The sequence below is a fragment of the Schistosoma haematobium genome, chromosome 3 (assembly GCF_000699445.3).
Source record: "Schistosoma haematobium chromosome 3, whole genome shotgun sequence".
NCBI lineage: Eukaryota > Metazoa > Platyhelminthes > Trematoda > Strigeidida > Schistosomatidae > Schistosoma > Schistosoma haematobium.
The window spans coordinates 15567957-15594135 of record NC_067198.1 but is presented as its reverse complement, the minus strand read 5'-3'; the positions used below and the strand labels follow the sequence as shown (position 1 = coordinate 15594135).

Genomic DNA, 26179 nt, shown 5'->3' with positions numbered 1-26179 from the left:
ATATATATATATATATATATATATATATATATATATATATATATATATATATATATATATATATATATATATATATATATATATCAATGCTAGGCAAAACTAACGTTTCAAGACTGATTTTCATCTGTTTTTTTCCTGAATTAATGTGAATTTATTATCAACAAAACTGTGCAACAGAAGCAGAACATCATTTCCATAGCATAAGGATTGAGTTTCTTTTCATAAAATATATTCATTTTTGTTATATAATAATACAATTTAAACAATGGCGTAGACGACTAACCATCTTACCTATGATGACCGAAAGTATCCAGTCAGCACCATGGGTTATCAATTCATGAAATTATATTTCTTTTGATAACTTTAATATTAAAAATCTAACCTTTCTCATAGTTATCTTAAAGCAAGTGATTGTGAATTTTACAATTAATGTATAAATGAAAAATAATTTAAACATATGTTTGCATATTTTGTTGTCCTATAATACCAATTGATTTGTGTTGCATTACATGTTTAGTGACACTGTTTATAACTATTGACAATGGTATATATTCAGCGTTATGTTAATTGATTGGGAATTTATGGTCATTAATTTTATGTTTACTAATAATACAATACCAAGTGAATTTAAACTTCATCCCATTTCACAAGCAGGTGGCTATCAGGACTCAGTAGCTAAGTGGAAGCGAACGGTACTGAGCTCGAGTCCCAGAGTGAATACCAACTCGGAGATGCAAGTATATCCGGCTAACGAGTCCCACATAGGACGAGACGCGCGTCCTGGATTCCACTGGTAGCCACTATTCATCTCAACATATAATATCATTTTTGTTTTTTGTCACAAACAACAATAGTAATACATACAAACATAAAGATATATAATGCAGCATTTAGAATTGATCTAGTTATTATTGATAGAATGATAGATAATAATCACATGATTCACAAGTCAGCAGTGAGCTTGGTAAAGGACAATATATGTCTCACAACATATGATTAATTTAGATGTATAACGTGAGCATTGTGAAATTATATTGTGTAGTGGTGTAATTTTCAAGTTTCAGTGTACACCCGTAATCTAAGCACACTTTGTATGCTTGAATTTGTTAGATTAATCGATTTTTTGAGAGAAAAACCTGCGTGAAAAGTGTCTTTAAATTTTTACTTTGTTACACTTGGTGTAAACAACAGTTTTTTTTAAAATATTACTTTAAACTTTGTAAAATAAAGTTAAGTAATTGCATTATTTTGGTTACCAAGCCACTCTTTGACCATAATAGAATGTTCTATTTTTTATAGAAAGACAACTGTCGACTGTGTTTTTGTAAAGACAAAATTATGGAAATTTATTCCATATGGCTAACAAACTATTAGCCTTACATCTACATCAAACAATTTCCTAGTACACTGTAAATATTACTTTCTGGGTTCAAAGATGGTTTTCACTATGCTCGAGTTATGTGGATGAAAAATTACGTTTTCAACAAATTTCCACAAACACACCTTCCTTTCTGCTATTGGCTTAAAAGCTATTATTATTGTTAGCTCAGTCTAACTTCAAAAATGTACTTGTTTGAAATGTCTTCCTAATGCTTAATCGCCCTTACACTGGTGATCCAGTGTTCGTTAAACAGTGTTAAATACGAGAAGTTATATCTGACGATGAAAGTAATCTATTAAGCATACAAATACTCGGCATAATCAAATTAACAATCTCCTTTAAAACAGGCTGATACAGTAGCGTGGTAAAGAATAAACAAACCAGTAATAGAAGTGATGTTTGACACAATCAAAAATTAAAGGTTATTTCATCGTAACATTTGGTGAGGAAAAACTAGTTTAAAATTAGAGAAAGACAAAGTACGAGTTGTCTGGGAGAGTTGACTATCCCTATAATAAATGGTAAACAGAATACGCTTAGCAGTCGTAATCACAAGTTTTTGCTATGTGATATTTAAGTAAACTACGAAATAAGATACGTATAGACGTTTGCTGTGTAATTATTAGTTTTGTGTCAACATAGGCTATGTTATTTAGCCGGATGGATGAATGAATTTCGCGCCAAAATCCAAGACCTGTTTGCTTATATCTGATTATATCGTCCATAAATTATAGTCTCGCCTACATACAGTTATTTAGAAAAACAATTAAAATTCTTATATATTTGTTTATTTCATAAAGACAATAGATAAAATACAAACTGATGATTAGTACAGCTTATGATCAGTTTATCATCAATGAAATTGAGTAGGTATAAAACTTGTATAATAGTTATTTACTACAGATTGTTGTTCACTGTTCGTAGTGGATTTATTAGATATTGACCATGAACTATTTTCGTGTTTAACAGAATTTACTGATAATCGGCTTGCAGAATTCAACCAGTATAATTTCTTTTTCCATTTAGTTCTGATAAATTAATAAAAAAGAAATAGATACGAAATATAAGTGTTTTAATCGTTCATTTCTAACAAATATGTACGTTTTAATAGTTGAATTCATGAGTCGATTTAAGCTAGAGTATCATTGAAAACCTAGGAGCATTAAACGGTCATTTAGTCATAGTATGGGACTCCTCAGCAGTGTGTATCCACGATCCCACATGAGGGACCCGAACTCAGAAATTTCAGTCAAACTACAATTAATAACATAGATGTATAAACGAAAATCTGTTTGCACTGTTTATTCAGTTGGTAATAGCTAAGATTACATCACCTAGTTCTCAATACTGATCAGATTCTATCAATCAAATTACAATACGGTTACAGCTAACTTTGTTTGATGCTAATAGGGTTGTAGGGAATCTGTGGGAAATTTTAGATTTGGAAATTTATGTTAGTTATCATTCGTCACCACTCAATGTCTGTAATCTCAAGGGTGCTGATATTTCATGTAGGATTTTAACCATTGTCATTATATGTCATGGTAAGAAGAAACACCTCTGATCACTCAGTGAAAATATCTCAGTTCTAAGTAAACCACGGTTTAGCTAGCTTATTGGTAACGTATCTAGCACCCATTTTATCCAATACATAAACTTTCGATAATTTTACTTACTTTCCAGTAAAACCTTTCTGTTTATGAACTATTATATTCACTACTTAAATTCTTTTAATAATCTTTGATTACTTCATTAAAAGTTGAAACTACACATTCAACAAGAATAAAGTCGACCACCTTTGATGATTTTGTAACTCTCTTCTATTTTACTATAGACTAATATATGTATAAATAATTACCCATTAATATGATTGTATAGCTTAAGAAAATTCTATCATCAAAAACAAAGTCTTTATCACTAAAACATCTTCATACTTTTTAGTGAATAGATAGGTTTCTTTCGTTGTTTAAATAATAACAGGCTTATTTACCAAAGAAACGAAAGAATGTGACATACAGTGGAAGAAATAGAAGACGAAAGGGTCATATAGTTAATTAATAAATGATCGAGAATCATATTTCGTAAAAGATACAGTTTAATTAAAGAAATACTCAATGAAGATAGATCTTCTTTGTCTAAGATAATTCATGTTACTTATATGAGGAATGTAAGGGAAGTCTAATATAGGATTATTGTTACTTTGGTTCTAAGACATTTCTCATGATATCTCAAGTCAATGAATTGTAGGATTTGTAGGAGACTAATAAGATGGTTTGATTAAAATACCAAAATGTTACCTTTTGACAGCTATATGTAATGCCACCGTGCTATACCACTACTTGCTTACTTACGCCTGTTACCCCCAATGGAACATAGGCCGCCAACCATCATTTTCCAACCCACTCTATCCTCGGTCTTCATTTCCAGTTCTATCCAGTTTTTATCCGTTCTCATGTCTACCTCCATTTCTCGGCGTAATGTGTACTTTGGTCTTCCTCTTCCCCTTCGGCCTTGAGGATTCCATGTGAGGGCTTGTCTGGTGATGCAGCTGGGTGCTTTCCTCAATGTGTGTCCTATCCACTTCCAGCGTTTCTTCCTGATTTCTTCCTCCGCTGGGATCTGAATTGTTCTTTCCCACAGTTGGTTGTTGCTAATAGTGTCCGGTCAACGGATCCGAAGTATTTTGCGTAGACAACTGTTAATAAAAACCTGTATTTTCTGGATGATGGCTTTCGTAGTTCTCCAGGTTTCTGCCCCATACAGTAGAACCGTCTTGAACTTTTGTATTGAAAATCCTGACCTTGGTGTTTGTTGACAGTTGTTTTGAGTTCCAGATGTACTTCAGTTGTAAATATACTGCTCTTGCTTTACCGATCCGCGCTTTCACATCTGCATCAGACCCACCATGTTCATCAATCATGCTGCCCAAATATGTAAAGGTTTTTACATCTTCCAAATCTTCTCCGTCAATTGTGATTGGATTGGTGCATGCTGTGTTGTATCGGAGAATCTTGCTGCTGCAACACTGATCGTCTTCTCCTGCATTTGTTGTTGAGTTTGCGATAGGAGGTCCAGATCATCTGTGAAGTCTAGATCGTCCATCTGCATCCTAGATGTCCACTGTATCCCATGTTTCCCCTCAGATGTTGACATCTTCATGATCCAATCGATCACCAGGAGAAAGAGGGAGGGTGAGAGTAAGCAACCTTACCTGACACCGGTCTTTACTTCGAACGAATCTGTGACCTGTCCTCCATTCATGATTTTGCAGTTTAATCCATCATAGGCATTCCGTATGATATTGACTATCTTCTGAGGCACGCCGTAGTGTGGAAGAAGCTTCCATTGTGTTGTCCTGTCCACGCTATCAAATGCTTTCACGTAATCAATGAAGTTAGTGTAGAGTGGTGAACTCCATTCATACACAAAATTTAATTTATCTTAACTATAATCCAAGTGACATTAAAATGATGATGAAGAAGTATTTCAAAAGAAATAAACTGAATTATAATGGCTCTGCTTCCTAAATGTTTAACTATTAATTATCATAGCTTTTATCATGATATACAGTAAATGATGTGTATAAAATTTATACTAGAAATTTGTTACTAAACTGTTACTAAGAATTTACTGAATTCTTTTTTCTTTTCAATTAATAATAAACTATACTTTGCTTGACACTTACCTACGATTTTGAAACCATGTTTTAATTTGTGTCTCAGTTAGATTTAATTCATTTGATAATTCTATCCGTCTGTTTAGTTTTAAATATTTATCTTTCTAAAATTTAATTCAAAAATAGGCAAATAGTTTCATTAAATAAGAATCTTTTACCAATTAATTTATATCAGAAGGGGTTTTGTGGATATTATAGTAATTTTAATAGTTGAGATCATGAGTCAATTAAAGCTAGACCACCATGGAAAACATGGAAGCACTGGACCGTCTCGCGCGCAAACGCTTAACCTCTAGGCCCTGAGTTCGAACCACGCGAGGTGTAATCTTGGATGCGCACTGTTGAAGAGTCTCACAATAGGACGAAACGGCTATCCACTGCCTTCAGATTTTTCATGGTGGTCTAACTTCAATTGACTCATGATCTCAACTATTAGAATTACAATCCAAATATGTTTAGATGACTAATGTCAATTAATAGATAATTCCCATTTAAATATTAAAAACACGAAGTTCAGTGAAGGGATCCCTTTTCAACAAATTTATTATCAAGTTGTACAATAAAATGAATGAGTGTGTAAATTGAACTCATCCTGTAAAAATCTTTTTGTTAATTATTAACAAATGAAACTAAACTGAGAATAAATGATCGATCAGTTATTATTTTTTCAACTACGCTTTTATAAGTTGAAGTTTAAAATTTATTTATTTAAACACATAAACATGAGTACAAGGAGACACCAAATATAAATGCACCACATAAATCATTCGATTTTTGTGTGGGCTCGGATACTGTTCGGCTGCCCAGACCGAAGCAGATGGTTTTTTAGGGGACCACACCCGGAGCCTTCGACCTAAAGGTATGATCCACAAGGTAGTGGAACAACGTCAGGAGATTCAGTCCCATGGTAGCCGATGACCAACAATTGGTTCATACATCATTCGTCCTATCAAAATCCTAGAGCTAATGTACATCATTGGTTTGGAATCAGTGTTTTCCGACTCCCCTAGGTTGACCCTTCGTGTCCACCAACCCGGTTAAAGTTACGTCCTCTTAATTTCGTAAACAACACCTCAACCGTGAGAAGGCGGTGAGTAGGACTTTCCTAGCAATGATTGTATGGACGTGGCCATGTGAGAGCATTTCGAAAGAGAGAGCTGACTCTCGCCAATCTCGACCAGGGCATTTAGGGGCGAAGTAACCTGAGTGAAAATATTAATGCCAAAAAAAGGAGCTAAGAAGATTTTAGACCTTTAAAATGAGATCACACTATTGCTATTTCATAGACTATTATTTCAGTGGCATGTACACCATTTGGAATATTTTTTGTAAAACTACAATGAATGTTTATAAAAGTAGCTAAACAATGATTTCTCTATGCTCAATAAGTATTAGCCAGTTCGACTTACATAATACGGATTCAAAACCATTGGTATTTTTATCAGCTAATGCGATCAAATATCAACAAGACAAACTGATTCACGTCATCATTTCCAAATAAACTGATTAATATTCCATATGGTAATCAAAAGACTGATGATCTATATTCTATCTTATCTACTGTTCTCATAAATTATTTGAAAAACCTAATATCTTATTGAAATTTTCATGATTACTATATAACTTCAAAAGAACATGAATCCAAATTTTCTTTCACTGACCTCATCATAATTATAAACTTACAACTACAATTAGAAAATTCGAATATATTCCGTTTGCTTTGTAAAATAATACACATTTCAGTTGTATTTCATAAAAATTACATTTGAAGTTGATATTTAATATATATTCACTTGGTGTTGTTTTACTTGTATCTTCTCATTGTTATTCGGGACTGCAATTGATCAGTCTCTTGTTGGTATATGTGCATCCTGTGTGAATTGCCTCGATATAACCTTAAGTCACAAGCTTATTAAATACAGATGGATAGTGGTTAGTAGTGGAATCAAGGATGCGCGTTTCATCCCATTTGGGACTCCTCAACTGGGTGTATTTGCATCCCGGAGTTGACGTTCACTCCGTGACTCGAACCCAGTAACGTTCGCTTCAAATGCCATCGTTTTATTCACTTACCTACTGAGCCCTGATAGCCACGTACTTGTGCAATGGGGTGAAGTTTAAATTCACTTGGTGTTGTTTTACTTATATATTCCCATTGTTATTTAGGACTCCAATTGATATATATATAAGAATGATAATAATATTCAGTAATATCGTATTAGTGAAGTTTTAAGTCATGAATTACATTTATGTTCATTGTTGTTTGTTTGTTTTAATGTTTATTTCAATTTTTATGTAATTTCAATGAGAATTATTTAGTCTATTGCAAATAAATTTACATTTTCGTGCATAGTTTAAAATGAAAATTTTATTTAGAATTTATGTTTTTTAAATATTAAAATTATTGATTTAATATACAACACAGAATATGAATTACATGATGAAAAATTGGACAAAGACTACGGATGAGATACAGTTTTGTATTCAATTTTAGAGATCACATTGATTGATTATTGACTAGTAACCAATATGATTTTTATGAAATGATCACTTTATAACTTGATCGATCAAATTTGGTTAACACTTAATGACTAGACAAACATAATCGGGGTTAATGCTTATTAACCAGTCAGTGTTAATATATCATTCCTATATAAGGTTGTAGTGAATGAAAATGTGGTGAAGATAACCAATTTATTGTTTAATGCAAAATCAGAGTGCCTTGGTAGAATATAAAAACCATAAATTGAATATATCATCGCACACCTTCCATCAGTTGCCCTCTACACACTTATTCCGATTTCCCTCTGTTTCCCTTCCCGTTATCTTCAGTTCGATCTTGTCAGTCAAGCATTCGACTTCTGATTAGTGTTACATAACACATATGTGTCAACATAAGTAGCATGCACCACAAGGTGAGCTGTGACCCAGATAACTTGGTAGTGACTTCTCTGACTGAGAAACTGGATTAAGCAAGCCTGAAAGCTACGTAAAGTACTAATTACTTCGAAATTTCAAGCATACGTCAGTGACAAATGTTTACTCGTTCAAAGCTTCAATTTAACGGTTCCTGTGATTGCCTTTAGCTACCGAACACCATCGAGCATCATCATCCATAAGTTTTAGTAATATATGGATTCAACTAGGTCAGAGAATGATAGTTGTGTTATGTTGAGGATTGGCGAAGGTTATGGGTATAGATTACTGGATTTTGACCCAGTTATCTACATATAATGACTTCATTACAAGAAACAAAGGTATATTGCATGATATTATGTTGATCTGAGGGTTGATAGAGCTAAAAAGATCTAAATTAAAAATAAAACAGTTATCCAATATTTTCTGTTTTTTTATTCTTTATTGATATCCCTTCGTAACAAAACTTACTACTACTTTTTATAGTTACTGATAAAATATAATATTTTAGTCGTACGAAAATAATAATGTCAATGTAACTCAATAAAAGCAGTGGATAACCGTCTGTGCTATCTTCAAAGCCGACACAATTAATCTCCACTGGTTACGGCTTCTTATAAGGACTCTGGAAACCACCCACTGAAGCTGGTCATTAGTGAGCCCGTAATCATTTGCAGAACGAGGGGTTGTGGAAATTGTTGAACCGTATCGAAATTACCAACCTGTCTAAGCTGAACAACCCTTGAAAATATGGAAGCAATGGATGCTCAATTCGTCCCAGTTCGGGACTACTCAGCAGTGGTTGTCCACAACTTCGTTACCAGAGCTCGAACTCAGAAATATAAGTTCTTCATGAGAACACCTAACCTCTAGACCAAAGAATCTGGATGCAATGATGTACAAATGTAATTTCAATCAGTCCATCTCCCATTACTTTCGGTGGACAGCTACTTCTTCCCCCAAAACTGAAATTTCCGGGTTCAATCCACCGCAACTAGTTTCTGGATGAGCTATAAACTAAAACAAAACAGACGTCTTTTGCTTCCTGGTCTTTTATTTATAAAATTTAGCATAAATGTTAATAAAATAATACTTTTGATAATAATTTGCTAGCTAACAGATAAGTAATTTTCAAGGGAAATGAAATATTTTAATTTTAGTGAGTTTTTATTCAGAGTGAAATTTGAGTAGAAAATTCTTACTCTCATCAGGAAGCTACATTCATGATCACTTAAGACTGCTAAATGGTTACTTAGAGAAGTGAATTTGTACAACTTAGTACTACAATTGTGGTGTGTGTTGTCACTAAGTTACTTCAACTAGATAGTAAGGATGCTCCACGTTGTTTACTTTGGAGCCTAATAGAAATGAATTCAAGTTGACCAGTCTAAATCATTTTGTAAACTTTGAATAGAAAATAACCATAGACAGGTTCTTTGGTTAATCTAATTGAAATAATTTTGCATGTTGTTTGAAATTTTAGGTTAAATAAAATATTGAAATTTGTGAAGCCGTTTGTAAATGAAATTATGACTTATTTACTTCAAAGAATAAAGTTACAACATACTTCAAATTCTGTTTCTAAACGTTCAAGTTGATCTGTTGTATAAGCTTGTCTATGTTTACGTTCGAATTCAAATGTTTGATTAGTTTTAGGTAGAAAGCTTTTACGAAATTTTCTTTTTATCAACCGTTTTTCATTGTAAATATTTGCTTTTGTATTTGCATCAGATTTCAAACACCATTTTTGTGATAGATCATCATCCGATTTAACCATATCAACCATACTTGTATAACTGTCAGAAGATTCACAACCGAATAGATAATTTGGTTTGGAAAATTGATTACTACTATTACCACTACTGCTACGTTGATGATAATCCTCAGTTGCAATAATTGGCTTACAACTGAATTCCAATTCTTTGAATATTATAGGCCATAAGTTACGCTGGTGTTTGGATCGATTAGTTTGGTTAATTTTCGAAGATGATAGATCTAGAACTTCTAAAATTAAGTTAGTAACCAGTAGAGCTTGATTTTCTGTTATAAAAATATATATTTATGTGATGTAGTTTGTTACATTTATTATTATTATAATGAAAACGTTAATCATATTTAATAAAATAAAAATAATATTCTTAACATTCATTTGGTGTTGTTTTACATGTATATTCCCATTGTTATTCAGGACTGCAATTGATCAGTCTCTTGTTGGTATATGTGCATCCTGTGTGGATTGCCTCGATATAGCCTTAAGACACAAGTTTTTCAAGCCAAGATGGATAGTGGTTAGTAGTGGAATCTAGGATGTGCGTTTCGTCCTATTTGGGACTCGTGAGCTGGATGTACCTGCATCCAGAGTTGACGTTCACTCCGTGACTCGAACCCAGTAACATTCGCTTCAAACGCCACCGCGTTATCCACATAGCTGCTCGGATACTATTCATCGATCTGACGAGTCCCAACTAGGACGAAACACGCGTCCTGAATTCCACTGCTAGCCACTATCCATCTTAAAATATTCCTAATATTTCACTAAATAAACGTAACTGTACACTTGCCATTATCGAGTGTTAATCTTCTTCAGTTTTCCAATCAACTATTTTATTTCCAGAACATCTCTTCGACAATAAAAAGTTGATGGTTTGTGTGACGTAACCTATTCAAATAAATTATTCATGTCTACACATCTTTACTGCTATTGCTTCTGTTTGACAGCATTTTTTCTTTAGTTAATAATTGAGTTACATAAGCGTTTTTGTTATATATTTTAACTAGTACTTTCATTAAGATAACCTTCTGTAACAAGCTGTCTTATCCGTAAAAGTTGCCCATGAAATTTACAAGAGAACTTTATTCCACGTAAAAGCATCCGGCCTTATGATGCATATACTGTTTTTGTAAGAAGAGATAATAACTGAAGATTTGTATTACAGCTGGTATAACTTTAGATTGTTAACGAAGAAGGCTTCGGTTTCTTTCCACGACCAAGCCTCTTTTTTAACTTCAGTAACTAATCAGTATTCCTCATATTTTAAACCAGTCTTTACACGAACATTTTTCATCCTCAATCTCGTATAAAAATCCTCACTATGAATTCAGACCATGAAATAAGCTCTAAAATACTATTCGGTGTTTATCAATGAACCAGGTAACTTAGTTTATTATTTGAACAACATACTAAACTTCAGTCATTGTCAGAAGAATTAATACAGTTGGCAAAATCTAATGTAAATAGGTTTAAGATTTATCTGCCGCCATCAGCAACATTAACAACGTTGAGACCCACCATATCTCATACCTGAATATCATCCCATCAGTTAATAATAGATGACCGCTTAAAACTCGCTTAACACAGAAACTAAGTCACTGAACAAGTAACTTAGTGGCAGCACTTTGTATTCATGTTATGAGTTCTATAAAACGTAACAGCTGATTGTAGAGTTTCAGTACTGATAGGCTGTGATAATCTATACACATAGGGCGCTCTTAAATTCTTGTGTTTTTGTATTTGTCTGCTTGTAAACTTTTATGTGGTTTATAAACTATGTTGTACTTTGTACTACCAATAAGTTACTGTTAATTTAATACGAGCCTGCTAATCAGTTCCTCCACACTTACGGCTTGGTATGCTCATATTGTAACTTTTTAACTATGTTGATGTGTTGTCATGGTTTTACTCAATATTATTATATGACGATTCATAAGTTTAATTTGTCTAAATAAAGGTTTTAACGCATTGTGCTGTGTTTTATTCAGTTTACTAGTCGAACGAGAGTTGGAGAACTATGTTCTGAACCAATAGTCGTTAATTATTGATTACTGCTATTTTCTCATTACTTTCGTGCTATCATTGGTTAGCAAAAGGACCTTGGTACTAGACAGGCAGTTTTAGTGAATTAATCAGTGCTCAGACCAGATTAATACAACTATTCTTCTATATTACTATATGATCACATGAATGACAAAACAACTCAAAAAAATCTTTTTCCGTCTCATCAGGTTCATAGAGACGAATGTATATGTATCTGCGACCTGTTTGTATTATGCTTCGGTTTTGTAGTTAAAACCTGATAGTCATTCTTCACTCTTCCCCTTCACTTCGTCGGTTGGGAAACGTATAAACCTAATCGAATGTCTTAATAACGATAGTAAAATGTGTGAAACTTGGGACCATCAACTTATAACAATAGTCTGTCAGCTCCAATCTGTTATTGCTACTAGAATTCTTTTAAAAGAAACTGAATATTCTTTGTCCAACTTACTTGAAGATTTTTTTTCTTTAAACTACAACTAAAAAAGAACCTTATAAACTCCATTCTGATTCTCATGACTTGAATGGATGAATTCTCAATTAAGTAATAGTATATAAAGTACTTTGAAATTGTAGATAACTGAGTTCAATTTCGAACATCATAGTTATTTGAATACTCTAATCGTTTTTTTCTAAAATGATTTTTCAGCCAAAAACAGTGCATTATATGGAAGATGACAGATTTAGCTGATACCAATATTTAGGCAAGCATAAATCCAGATAATTATACAACCAGTATAGGGTTGTGAAGATTACTAAGTTATTGATTGAGATCTTAAACTGATTGATGTTAGACCACCATTGAAAACCTCGAAGCACTGAATGGTCGTTTCGTCCTATTGTGGGAGTTCTCAGAAGCGCACATCTACGATCCCGTTCTCGAGATTTGAACCCAGGGCCTTCAGTCTCGCGCGGCTCATTGGTCAAGTAGGTTAAGCGTTTACGTGTGACACTGAAGGCCCTGTGTTCGAATCCCGCGAGCAGGATCGTAGATGTGCGCTTCTGAGAAGTCCCACAATAGGACTAAACGGCCGTCCAGTCCTTCCAGGTTTTCAATGGTGTTCTAACATCAATCTGTTCAAGATCTCAATCAATTATACAACCTCCAGCTTAATATTTCCAACTTCGCCTATTATTACTTTCCTTTCAAATTTTCTGACTTAGATGATATAATAAATTGCAAACATATTCACATTAAATGATGGATTCAATTTGAAGAATTCTTCAATTCAATATTTATTAATTTACTTACTTGGACAATTGTGTGAAGAATTTTTCTCAGTATCATTTACTAATAACAAACTGTTATCATTATCATCTTTACATTCAACATCTTCAGATAGTTTAGGTTGTGAAAAATTATCTTCGTTAGTCTGTTTGGAAATCATTAGGTTGAAAAGTTTTAAAAATTCTTCTTTTAATTGTTTATCATTAATAGAATGATGATGAGGATAATAATAATAATCTGCTAAACAGTTATTATTGCTACTTAATCTAACTTGATTTTCAGTCTCATTTTGTGTTGGTTGACTGAGTGATTGATTATTCAATTCTAACTTAAATAAATTTGATAGATACTTTGTGTAAACCTTTGGATTCAATAAGTTTAATGAGTTGGAACACAATCCTATTTGTATTTCATAGTTTTTATGCTTAACAGCATGATCATGATCTATGAATGAAATAGTATGTTGAATACTGTTGGATAAATCCAAGTTATTTGATGTGAAATTATTTATTGTAGAAACTGTACATTGTGGATTTTGACTTAATACAGAACTGATGAAATATGTAACTAAAGGAGTAGACTAGAAATAATGATTAATTTTTATAAATATAGAATAAGCATAACTTACATCAATTGAAGAGCTATTTAGTGTAATTGATGATTTTTCGATAGGATCTTGAAGAATTTCAGTAATCATAAATTTATTAGACATCTGTAAAAGAAAATAATTAGCTCTACATTATAAACTGTATGACATAATCATGTTTGTATGTTGGCAATGAACGCCTATATTTAATTATTGTAAATGATATATATATATATATATATATATATATTCACGGTTGATTGATCACCGGGTAGTGATCAATGTCATGTAGTTAAGTTAAACCCTGTAGAAATTGTGTATAAATCCATTCATTCATAAGTAAGTAATCAATAATTTTAGTTTTAGCTATTCAATTTCACTTTGATGGGATATCTTCTAGTTGTAATCCTGTACCGGAAAACTTTATATGATGATTTCCCAGAGTAAATCATAGATTGTATGAATAACTACTCGAATATAGACGTTAGTTGATTTTTGAGTACTAGTTGAAATATACTAATAAGATAAATTGTAGAAAAGTGTAGTGAATTAAACCTAGTTAAAAATGCACACTATTGAATGCCACCTTAGTGGTCTAGAGTTAAAGCCCTCACCACGAAACCTGAAAGTTTTGAGTTCGATCCCCAGCGGTGGTGTTAGTGGTACGTACGGCTTAAGATCAGCTATCCAGTACATCTTAGTTTTTCAATGATTATTTAAATAAGAAAAATACATGGTTTGACCTATGGAAATTGTCAAACGTATTTTTAGGAAAACTGGAAGTATCTCAGTAATTGTTATTTTCATATTGACCCTCTCTAACAGTGGACACTCGTTTACTCGAATTGACAGTGTTTAAAACTGGGATCAAAGATATTATCGTTACTACCGGCGAACAAGTAGTCATAGTTTTCTGTCTTAGATTCAATAACATGTAACACATTCTGGTATATGTAAGCAAGTTCACGAGAGTGTTGTCATCTTTTAAATCATACCTCCATTCACCCAAATTAACTTGAAGACCTTCTAGGGTTACAGCCAGTCCCAAACGTATATATCAAAGAAGGGTTGGGCGTGGGGTTAGCAACCGCATCCCATAGAAAAGAAACTTCCCAAAAGACTCTAACCATAAAAATTATTTAGTCATTTAAATTCTGCTTTGGGAGTTGAAAGGTCTTTATTTAGAAAAGTTATGACTCCTATTAGTGAAAGCTGAGACTTTTACGACAGTCGCAAGTTTGATGCTCCTTCTGACAGCTATTGCAATATAGGTACATGGAATACAAATAACATATGCGGAAAAAATGAAGATGAAGACAGATAGTGTAGCAGTGGATTCCACAGAGAAAAGTATCAACATTCACAAGGATAAGATCAAGATCCTGAGGCATAACGAAGCGAGAGTCAACCAAATCACACTTGATAGCGGAGATCAACAATAATTGGAAGCATTCACAAAAGTCGACGCTACCACTGGTAAACAAGAAGGACCTCATGTTAGTGTCAAGAGACGAATCAACAAAACGCTGCCAACATTCCTACAATCGAAGAAAAAACAACTATCAACCAACTCTAAAGTCATAAATTTTGACACAACCATTAAAACAATTCTACTGCATACAACTGAACCTGAGATAACTCCCAGTACCAACACCTAAAATCCACATGTATTTATAAACAGCTGTCCATTTAATATACTCCATATCCATTCTCGAGAGACGATAGTTATTTATTCAGATGAATGAACTTTAAATTCCTTTAAATAGATTTACTAAATTTCATGGGTACTCAATGGTGGTTTCAAATCATCAGACCATTTTACAAACAATTATTCATATATTTAATCATTACTTGGTGATAAAACTAATCAACTAGGGTAAATAAATACAGTATTCATGAGCTGAGAGTTGATATAGTAATCTGATTTTGGTTGAATTTATTCCTTCTAAAGTAATTTGATAGGTTAACAGATAACTATATCATCATGTGTAAGAATGAGCGGCAGTCATTTGACTTATACAATTACAGAAACTTCCTCTCAATTTCAAACAGTCGCCATTAAGTAAACACGCATCATGTTGGGCGATTTCACTCAGTTGTTTTATTAAGCAGTTCTACTTGGAGTTTTATAACCTATAAATTATTTGGAATGACCAATTTTGTTGAACAGATCGGTTTCTCATAGCAAGTTTATTATTTAACTACTTGTATAATTATAATAAGTAGTTAAAATTCACAAGTAAAAATGTGATACAAATCTAAAGAGAAGTTTGTTAACATAATCTAGTGTTGTCTGTATTTCAGTAGATATAATCCACTCTATTAGTTATAAAATTTAAAGATTTAAGATAATGAACTTTTGATACTTTATCACCTAATAAATCATTTTTCTGTACTTATTTAGAGTCATCTTGGTCATAGCTGATGCAAGAAAGTTTAAGCAATCTCCTATGAGGATCAATATTCACGAAGTGTTTTACTACATAGCTAAAATGGGATCTGCTTTCTTACTTTACTAATGTGAATCGTTTTGTAAAGTATTTCGATCATTTTTTTAGAAATACACAGTAATAAATTCAGGCTCATTGTTAAATTCTTTTCAAATTGAAATACAGTTAGAGAACAGGATAAGATTTTTCAACTTAGCAATGTAAAAAGCGATTCTCTGTATTCTAGTAGGGCCTTTTCCAGATTATATTTACTGCAGAATCACTCAAAATTAGTTGACAGAATATATTTTTTCTTGAATGAGGTGTCTATTATAACGACAAAACAACCGCCTAATAAAATACTTCTATGAATCCATTATAAATGACTTAAGTTGATTAAATAGATATTTTGTTTTAAATTTCAACTGAACGAATAATAAAAGTTAAATTAACTATAGAAGAAAAAAACCAAGAATATTTATAATAGAATATAATTGTCATTTATATCGAAGTAGCCAGCCAATTTATTATAATGAATTATTTATCGGATAAGAACTTTCAAGGGTGTAACTCTACATTTTATGTTATTTTATTAAAGTAAGCTATTATATTTGAAAGGAAAGTGGAAACGAACATTGAATGGTTTGATCATATTTGTCTTAGATCAAATAAAGGTTAATTATATATATATATCAGTAAAATTCCTTGAAAGCTGAAGATCGTAACTTTGCCAGGTTTCTGATAAACTAAATTCCATTAAAAAGAAATTTATTTGAAGCTTAGTTCATTCATTTCCTTTTAACTATATAATTAAAATGACTGAATCAAAGCTGTGATTGCCTTCAATATACCATGTATGTTGAAAATAATAAGTCACAGTAATTCACTAGAACAAATTCGATTTACTTGCCTTGATGATTTTAGTAAGAAATGGTACTGTTAATATTAAAGGTTAATAAATAAAAAGAAATTATTCACAATTAATGTTGAATTTTCCCAAAGTAAATTTGACATACCTCAAAAAACCATTATTGTCTTGACAACAAAATCCAGTTGTAAATACTTAATGAGAATTAACGTAACATAAGGTTTATTTTAAGTTGTGTTTTTTTTTCATTATTGTAACTTCCTATTCACACTTACTTGCTTCTTCATTCCATGTGTTCCATGATTTACCGATCTTTTCAGCTAACCTAAACACCCACCTCCTTGCTCCTATAAAATGTTAATCAAGCTAAGATTTGTGTCAATAGGGTAAAAGAAGAATTTTCATATTTTTGTCTTTCGTATATTAAAGGAAATACAAATACAAATATCATTGGATAGAGGAATTTATTATCTTCTCTCTCTCTCCGTTTCGTGAATTCTGCTTAGTATTAGCCAATAAGCAATGCTAAATTAATTTACCTGTAATAAGATAGGAAACGAAGAATAACTTTTGATTTTGAGACAGCTCTCGCCGCTGATTTCATCACTGAAAATCCCGGAGTACTGAACGACTGTTTCACCTTAGTCTGAGACCCCTCAGTAATAGACACCTGTTTTAGTGAAGTCATTCTGCAACGAAACGTTTATATTAAAGCCCAAACTTTTATTATGGCCTATACTTGTTAACAGAAAACTGAATAAAGTTATTTGTGATCACGGAAAATGAAAGCTAATTTGTTGACGAAAGTTTAGAAATATCAAAACTGATCACTTCAAATGGGATACGATGTATTTTGCTTTATACAGAGTTTATAGGTTGATTCATTCTATTTTATCCAAATACCTTTTTGAAATGTTTGACTTTGATGTGAATGTTTAATTTTAAGGTTACCTTAAAATATTAAAACGAACTCTTTTGTTTAATAACATACAGGAAAATGTATACATCTCATAAGTTAATTTAAACTAAAACTAAACTATTGTTCAACGATCTATAGATTCTTCCCAATGATTTAAGGTTGTATTTCTTTTTTCTTGTTACAAAATAAACTAAAATCGAAAATATATTAGATGGCTGAAGAAAGCCGATAGTTACGATCGTATCTAGGTTTTACATTAAAGTATGGTTTACAGTTTAATTATCGATTTAGTCCTCATGTAAATTGAAAATTCATTATGTGATCGTACGTGTTCTATTAAAATTGTTGGTATTTCTGATTACTGAATTTAGGATTTTGCATTACTTAAAACTGTATTTGTAATTAAAGTGAACCATATGTAGACAATTCAAAAAGCTTCACAATACTTATGGATCTACAAGTACAATGATCTTTCGCTTCACAATTAGGAAGGCTTTATTGTTAAAGAAGATAAATAGTCACAACGAATACATAACCTCACAGAGAAAATAAAAACAGAAGACACAAATTATTAGTCATGGAAAGCAACTGTTTGCGTCAATGATAATTAAATGTGAGTATAGGGGTTTGCGGAAATTACTCACTATTATTGAGATCACGAACCGACTTAACGTAGATAACTATTGAAGACCAGGAATCCCTGGACACTTTTTTCGCCCTAGTATGGGACTTTCAACAGTGCATATCAGCAACCCCGGCGAGGATCGAACTCAGGATCATCATGTCTCGTGGCGAGAGTTCAACCTTTAGATCAATCAATTCGAGACATTGTAAAACCATCTTCAATTGTCTTTGATGGATAAATGACCGGTTATATATTATCAGAAACTGTTTTTTCCGGCTGGTGAGTAGAAAGATAATTAAAGCAAATGTCTAGCTTGATAAAACTCCGACCATGACACACTTAAACAGGGTTTGGGATGAGTTGCTAACATATATCTTTTAGAAAAACATTGATCATTAGTGACTTTTCCTACGGTTCTTAATAGTAATCCTTGATATCACCTTAGGTTCTTTTGAAATACATCTTTGTCATTGCTACCCATTCAGTTTGAGAAAATTATAATGCATGTCTAAAAGTAGTGGTTAGTCTTTCAGAACCATGTAATAAGCTTCATTATAAGGATTATCATAGAAATACTACCGACTACTGACAAATGCCCTGGTACGGCAGAGAGTGGGGAGAGTCCGCTCTCCCTCTCGAAATGCTCTCACATGGCCACGCGTATATAGCCTCTGCTAGGGAAGTCCTACTCATTGCCTTCTCGTGGCGGGGGTGTTATTTACGAAAATGAGAGGACGAAAAGCCAATGTCCGGCGCTTTAACCGGATTCCAAACCAATGGTGCACATGGGCTCCAGTATCCTGCGGGAACAAATGGCGTATGAACCAATTGTTAGTCACCGGCTTCCACGGGACTGCACCTCCTTACGATGCTCCACTGCCTTGTGGATCAGACCTTCAGGTCGAAGGCTCGGGGAGTGGCCCCCTAAGAAAACCACCTACTTCGGTTTGGGCACCCGGGCAGTATCACAGCTCTCACACATATCGAATGAGATTTGTGTGGCACATATGTATTTGGTGCCTCCTTGTACCAATATCTATGTGTTGAAATAAATAAATAAAAACTACTGACTAATGATTGATCTCATTGCTAGCTTCTAAAAATTCCCCCGTTCAACTGTCCTTGTTGTTCCCATTTGGTTTCATACTACCAATCGTTCATACTCATTACTAAAAGCGAAAATATGTTGTGGTCCTTAACAACTGACTAACATTCATGTAATCAAAAAAATAAATCAAAATAGACGCAATCTATCAGATAATTCAAAAATGATAAGCAACTACAAGATCATAGATCAGGTTATAGGAGAAGACGATTAAAATAAGTATGTTAAGAGTAACAGCAAAACTATGGACAATAACTAACCAGTCCCCCTGGTAACAAAAAAATGCTAATCACTTGGTTAGAAATTCGAATAGATCAATTAACCTTGAAGTGTGTGTTGATAATTCTGTCTAAAAAGACAATAAATACTTGTTGAATAATGCATCAAATTTAGAGAATACAACTACAAATTTCTCCTCCTCATTTTCAGATATTCTTTGTCATCTCAAAAATGTGAAAGCCAGTTGTTGTCTAGTGCATTTCACCTAAAATCTGTGTGATTGATTAGTTGTGAAATTTTTGTAATTATCGATGAAAAAAATGACAGTTAGTTACAATAAACAAATTTAATTTGAATATCTGATGCTTCTTATTTCCCTTAATTCTAACAAGTTTTGGTTTTGTAAGGGATACTTTATAAATTTTGAAAAACAAACTTTTATCAATTTGATCATCCCTATGAATTGGTATGCATGTTCTCCGAACTTTTACATGATATATTGTTACATAACTAACGTGGTGCGTGCTAATTATATTGATATAAGTAGTACAGTATGCGAGTCAGGAATGTAATGTCCGGCAGCAGAAGATGAGGAAAGATCAATAAAGCAAGAGCGGGAATAGAATGCAATTTGTATGAAAAGGCAAGGGCAATGAAGTCTGAGGCATTTTAGAACAATTGGTGGACATTTTGCAAATTAACGATTTGATATATAGTTCTCAGATTTTATTGAGATGCTCTGTAATTTTGTGTCAAATACATTCGGTTGTCCCCACCCGTGTTCTTGATCACGACACTAACACATATATCGATTAAACCCACCAGTGATTTTGAGTTATTAAAGAAGTTGATGAAATCAATTATGTAATGCATGTAAAATATACTTAAATAACATTTGTATTTGTCTATAAATTACTCGAAAGTTTCAATTTAAAAAAAAAACTTAACAAACACTGATCAAATGAAATAAATAAAATCGATTATCTACTTTGTTGAACATTTCATCTAGTTGAACTTACATATCAGATTCCTCAGTGATAATCGTTCATGTTTAACTCCATAGAGTTATTCAGATTGACTTTTAAAAATCTTTACTAATTAAAACTATTTTTAGAGATCTAATTGCCTAGTTATTTAAATAACCAGTTCAAACTATTCATCTGAAAGAAAGCAACACTGAGAAACTAATCCAATTAAGTTGAAAAGTTCTCCCTATCAACATTTTATTCATACAGTGTTTATTACATACACTTCGCGTACCCTACCATATATCAAAGCTCCAAGAAAAACTTATGTCCGTTAAAATGAATAGATTTTCGCATATTACAAATAATTATTGAAAGAAGTTTATATATATATATATATATATCTTTTTCATTTACATGGTTGGTATTCCGATCATAGATGTAGAATATCTTGTAACCACTATTTATTATTGTTATTTAAATAATCGTGGTCCTGTAACAAATTCAAGTTAATAAATCTGCTTGAGACAAACTAAAAATGTTCGCTCATCATAATCTGCCATTACTATCATTATTAACAGAATTATTAGTTTTTAGATTATTGCTATTACTGTTGTAATTAATACTAATAGTAATGATAGTAGTACTAATAGCATGATATGATGGAATAAACAAATTGGCAAACTATGTTTCAGTTTTAATTCCATGGGAAATTTTTCAACATACTTCCAGATGAATAAAATTATTTATTCTTCTCATATATATATATATATATATATATATATATATATATATATATATATATATAACAAACTGTTTTTAGTAAGCCATGAGAGAAGAAGCTCAACAACAAAACTAAAATGAAATTAAAACTCCGTATAAGACAGAAGATGAGTTTAATTGCCTCATTATAATGAAATGGAAAAAAGCAGACATTTTCCCACTGAATAATGATCAGATTTTGTTCAATCTTATTCAAGATGATAGTGATAGCGATGACAACGACAACAACAGTAAGAACGATAATCGTGATAATGTTTTTAAGAGTAAAAACATAACGAAAAAAACACAAACATCATAAAAACAGAAACAATTTACCTGGATGATTTATTATTATTGTTAGTTGTTTGTTGCATATTTGATGGATAAATGTAATAATATTTAGTTTTGTGGTCTATTACTGTCTTGTGTCTCTTTAACATGCAAGCATTTTAAGAAGGGATGAAATGAAAGTCTTTATATATACATATATATATATGGAGAGAGAGAGACTATGATGTTACAGTTCGCTTATTAACGCTTGTTAAAATAATTCATTCATAGCCATCTGTTCTTGTGAGAACCAAGGAATATGTTTAGATTTCTTTTTTTAGTCTGTGGGTTGAAAAAACAAGACGGAGGAAAACGATTTAAATAGAAAGGGAAAACTAAGACGCTATTAGTAGTATATAATTACAACATAATAGTTTTACGACTTTGTATGACTAATAAATTGATACACATAAAGTTATTACTTCTCCCCAAAATACATCAGTCTATATCTAGCTTTTATAAAAAAAGTTTTGTTTTTTTCCACATAACAGTCAAATATTTTAAAAATGAACATGTTTCAATAACTTCAAGACTGTAAACATGGCGTGAATAGCCTTGATGCGGAAGTGTACTTTTCATATTTTTCCGAAGCTTATATCACAAACCGAGAGTGAGGCTTAAGTGAAATGCAAAATGACAAGATAATCATCACACACTGATTCTTTGTATATGCTAATCACAGTCAAAGTTTGATGCTGTTCACATTCAAACATTGGGAGATAAATCAAATAAAAAAAAGTTATGATTACAAAAAGACTTCTCAAGAAAATGTATTCTAGTAGACAATGAGAGTATAGCATACAGTACAAGTTTAAATTCATTTTAAATCACAACTAGATTTGGGTCAAAAATGTCAGATGATGGAATATGTTACGACTGTGATTGTTATAGAAACTGTGGATTAAGTACAACAAAAAGGACATAATCACTCTGCTGTCAATATTCAGTATTTTCAATCACACCAGTACCATTATTCCCACTTATTAGTAGCGAGATATAGTAAAAATGAGTTGTCTCAATGATCATCGTGCTCAAATAGACTTCAGAAAGGTGTACTACTACAGAAGACCATTGTCGGTACTTTTATTATGCTAAAATGACACGTTTCATAAATAGGACCTTTTACTTAAGTGATCTGAAGTAGTGGAATTCATCTCTCAATCTCTTATTATGGAATAATGTAAGCAAAATTTTGTGGACATATTCATCCGCAACGATGGTGTTATAAATATATTTTTGGCTTGTGGTGATCGGAATATTAATACAAAGCCACTTATTGATGGCAACCGGGAGAATGTATACCTTATAATTGTATTCGCTAACAGGGATTGAAAGCAGAAGAGACCTGAGTTAAAAAGTTTTTAAAGAGGGGATACTACTTACACAAGATAGGACTGAAGTCCCTATTGAGTGTAACACTAACAAAATTTTCCTTGTGGTTCGAAAATTTCAGGGAAAAAGCTATGAGCAGATACTTAACACGATTTGTCTAGTAATTCCCAGATTTTCAGGTAATTGTCAACTCTATTCCCGAATATTATTACAACACCGATAGGATAGGTGGGCAGAAGAAAATCAGAGGTTGATATCTCTCCTGATTGACTAAGACTTCTAGTTGGTTAAATCAAGGCATAAAAACAGAAAGAATGATCAGAGAGGGGAACGATTCCAAATTCCAGTTGACATTTTGCTACCGAGTAATGATTGACAAGCTGTTCGAGTCGCAACTGATCAGTTGACATTGTCCGTAAATATGGGACGTGTTCTGTGTCATTACGATTGGAAGTACCTTCACAAGGCTAGTGAGAATCAATGCTAGTACTCACTCATGATGAATCGTCAGAAAGTCGAGACGTTCACTTATCTGAATCCTTGATTGTGGTGTGACAAATGAGATCAATTTGTGTTTTTAGAAAACCTAGGAGCCTTATGCCAATTTGAGCCGTTTTTGACGCCGTCGTGGTGTTGGTTCAGCTGCAAACGTTCGAGCTCACAGCACATAAGTGAAAGCAGTTCAGTTTAATGTCTGCACTAAGGATGTGTGGAGACTTTCAGTCTTCGGACATGGTTATTTCTGCAGAAATGCTGGCATACGTTGGCGATGCTACATCAATAATCCCGAGTTTCGTCAATTTTTCTACGAGAGTGATGATAATTCAAACGATATAATCACCTGGAAACGTCGACTTTGGTGGTTTGGTTACGTTCCATCAGTGGCTTTCATAAAGGGCATTGTTTACCAAAGATAGAATTGGGTACAAGAAGATAAGAAAAACAGGTTCATGGCATAGAGTCATGGTATGAAAGATAACTGTATACGACTTGTATCTGCCAGCCCACTGTGACTTTATTTAAGGTTCTAACAGCCATGTAACTCAGTGACTTGAGACGTTATCAGGTATGGCATAGGACAGAAGTTATCGGTGATTCTGCAGCAGTTTCTGTTACAATTCATGGAATCGAGATGAGTATCATAAACTGAAAGAAATCTTTTTCAGCTACATTTCTATCAAATATTATTTCCGTTCACTTGTTTATTGATTGCACTATCATACTCTCCTACTTCCTCACATTTGCAATACCAGCGTATATTTCCCAACTCACAAGATTAATATTTCGCAGTTTTTAATTTTTTTGATTTTTATGTAATCGGCTGCGTGTCATGATAAAATACATAAATTACCATCTTCTTGACCAGGAACAACTGAGATTTTACATACCGGAATTTAGTGAGAAATGTAAAAACGTTACCTAAGGGCTTGAAGATAATTTAGTTATTCTCATCTGTCAGCAAACATAATTACTTTTAACCTATCGCAAAGCAAATTTCGTTGCATTTCAAATGGTTCAAATGAACCATTTCAGTATGCATGTGAAGAATCAATCCTTACCAAGTAAGACACTTGGCCATTTCACTAACTTATCAGCAATCAAAAATTAAGCATCACGGATAAAAGAGACTAAGTGGTATCAACAAAATTTATTTATGTATCTCCAGGACACAACTGCTTAAGGAGTAGCTTAATGCGGTGTTTCATGACAGGCTGTCCTTTTCTTGTCAACTTCTGCATTGAGATGTTACGTTCTTTACGTTTGTGAAGACGCTCTTCTCGTTTTTTCTCTATCGCCTTTTTCTTTTCAATTTTTATCTATTAATTAAAAAACCTAAAAAAAATAGAACGAACGTCTTTTATTTGCTTTTGCCGAGCTATAAGCTCATGAAACTTGGCTTTTTTAGTATTTTGTCCCTTTCCTTTTTTACTATTATGCTGTGAACTGGAAAAAAAATACTTAAGGAAGATGTAATTACCTTTTATGAATAGTACCCCGCTTCTCTTTGGTCTGACCTTGTTTCATTGTTCGCGGATATGCAATATCCAATTGATTTCTTTGCGCTCGCTTCTTTTTATTTCGATACAATTTCAGATATTCAGTTATGTCCAACTGGTAGTAGTCTAGCCACTCGACTACACATATACTAGTCAGTTTTTTAGTGATTTGCCGGTTTGTATATTTTGCAGCGTTTGTCTCAAGTCAATAGGGGTTAAATGGTAATTACCATATTTCGCTCTAGATAGTTAGGTTATTGAGGTAACTTAAATCTGGGACACGCTTTCACTTGAAGCTTCAGGCTTAAAGCTCTGTGCTATTTAAAGATCATCGGCATCTAGGTATGATCTCCCAAATTTTGTGGTGTTGCATATGTCGTTTCTATACATAAGAAACAAGAGTGAACCCAATACACTCCACTGGATGACTCAACTAGTTATTGGTCTAGGTGTTGAGAGAGATTCTTTGTACTTTACTATTAGCTTACGTTCTGTTAAAAATGAAGAAAACCATGAATATAGTGGGCTGTTGATTCCGAAGGACTTTGATTTGACGAGAATCCTTTTGTGTGGGACCTTATCAAAAGCTTTCTTAAAGTCTAAGAATAGAACTAATACAAGGAGTCCGTTGTTTCGTTCTAGGGTCATATCAATCAGGTAGTCTACTGGGCATGTATCGCATGATCTAGACCTAAGAACCCCAAGCCGGGAGGTCGAAATGAGATTATTAGTAAGTAGATGTTGAAATACTGCCTCCTTAACTAATTTTTCCATCACTCTAGATACCAATGAAATTATGTTTATGGACCGGTAATTCTCAACATTTACTTCAGGTCCTGTCTCGAGTTCGGGAATGATATGTGTAGTTTTCCAGGTCGTGAGGTAACACGTTGTATAACACACAGATCATCACCTCCACTTTTTAGCATGCTAGCCGGAATACCATCTGGTTCATCCGTGCAGGAATGTATTATTGTGCTGATTACCTTAGAAATATTCTGTCCATTGAAGTTAACATTATTAATTT

At 32.8% G+C, this 26179-nt stretch overlaps 1 protein-coding gene across 2 annotated transcripts; it reads right to left on the bottom strand.

Annotated features, from left to right (window-relative positions):
• Positions 1-77: 77 nt before the first annotated feature.
• Positions 78-25356, bottom strand: CEH19 (Homeobox protein ceh-19). 2 transcript variants are annotated; one of them, XM_051213113.1, is made up of 7 exons: positions 25134-25356; positions 24575-25099; positions 21830-24527; positions 13644-13727; positions 9541-9977; positions 5067-5161; positions 78-2409 (listed from the first exon to the last, which is right to left on the bottom strand). In XM_051213113.1, exons 5-7 carry the CDS (start codon positions 9757-9759, stop codon positions 2235-2237), a joined length of 489 nt encoding a protein of 162 aa, XP_051069057.1. In that variant the 5' UTR covers positions 9760-9977; positions 13644-13727; positions 21830-24527; positions 24575-25099; positions 25134-25356; the 3' UTR covers positions 78-2234. The 2 variants fall into 2 exon arrangements, with proteins under 2 accessions (XP_051069057.1, XP_051069058.1); XM_051213114.1 differs by lacking the exon at positions 24575-25099 and adding an exon at positions 13040-13595 and having other exon boundaries at positions 21830-22105.
• Between the last annotated feature and the right edge of the window lie 823 nt (positions 25357-26179).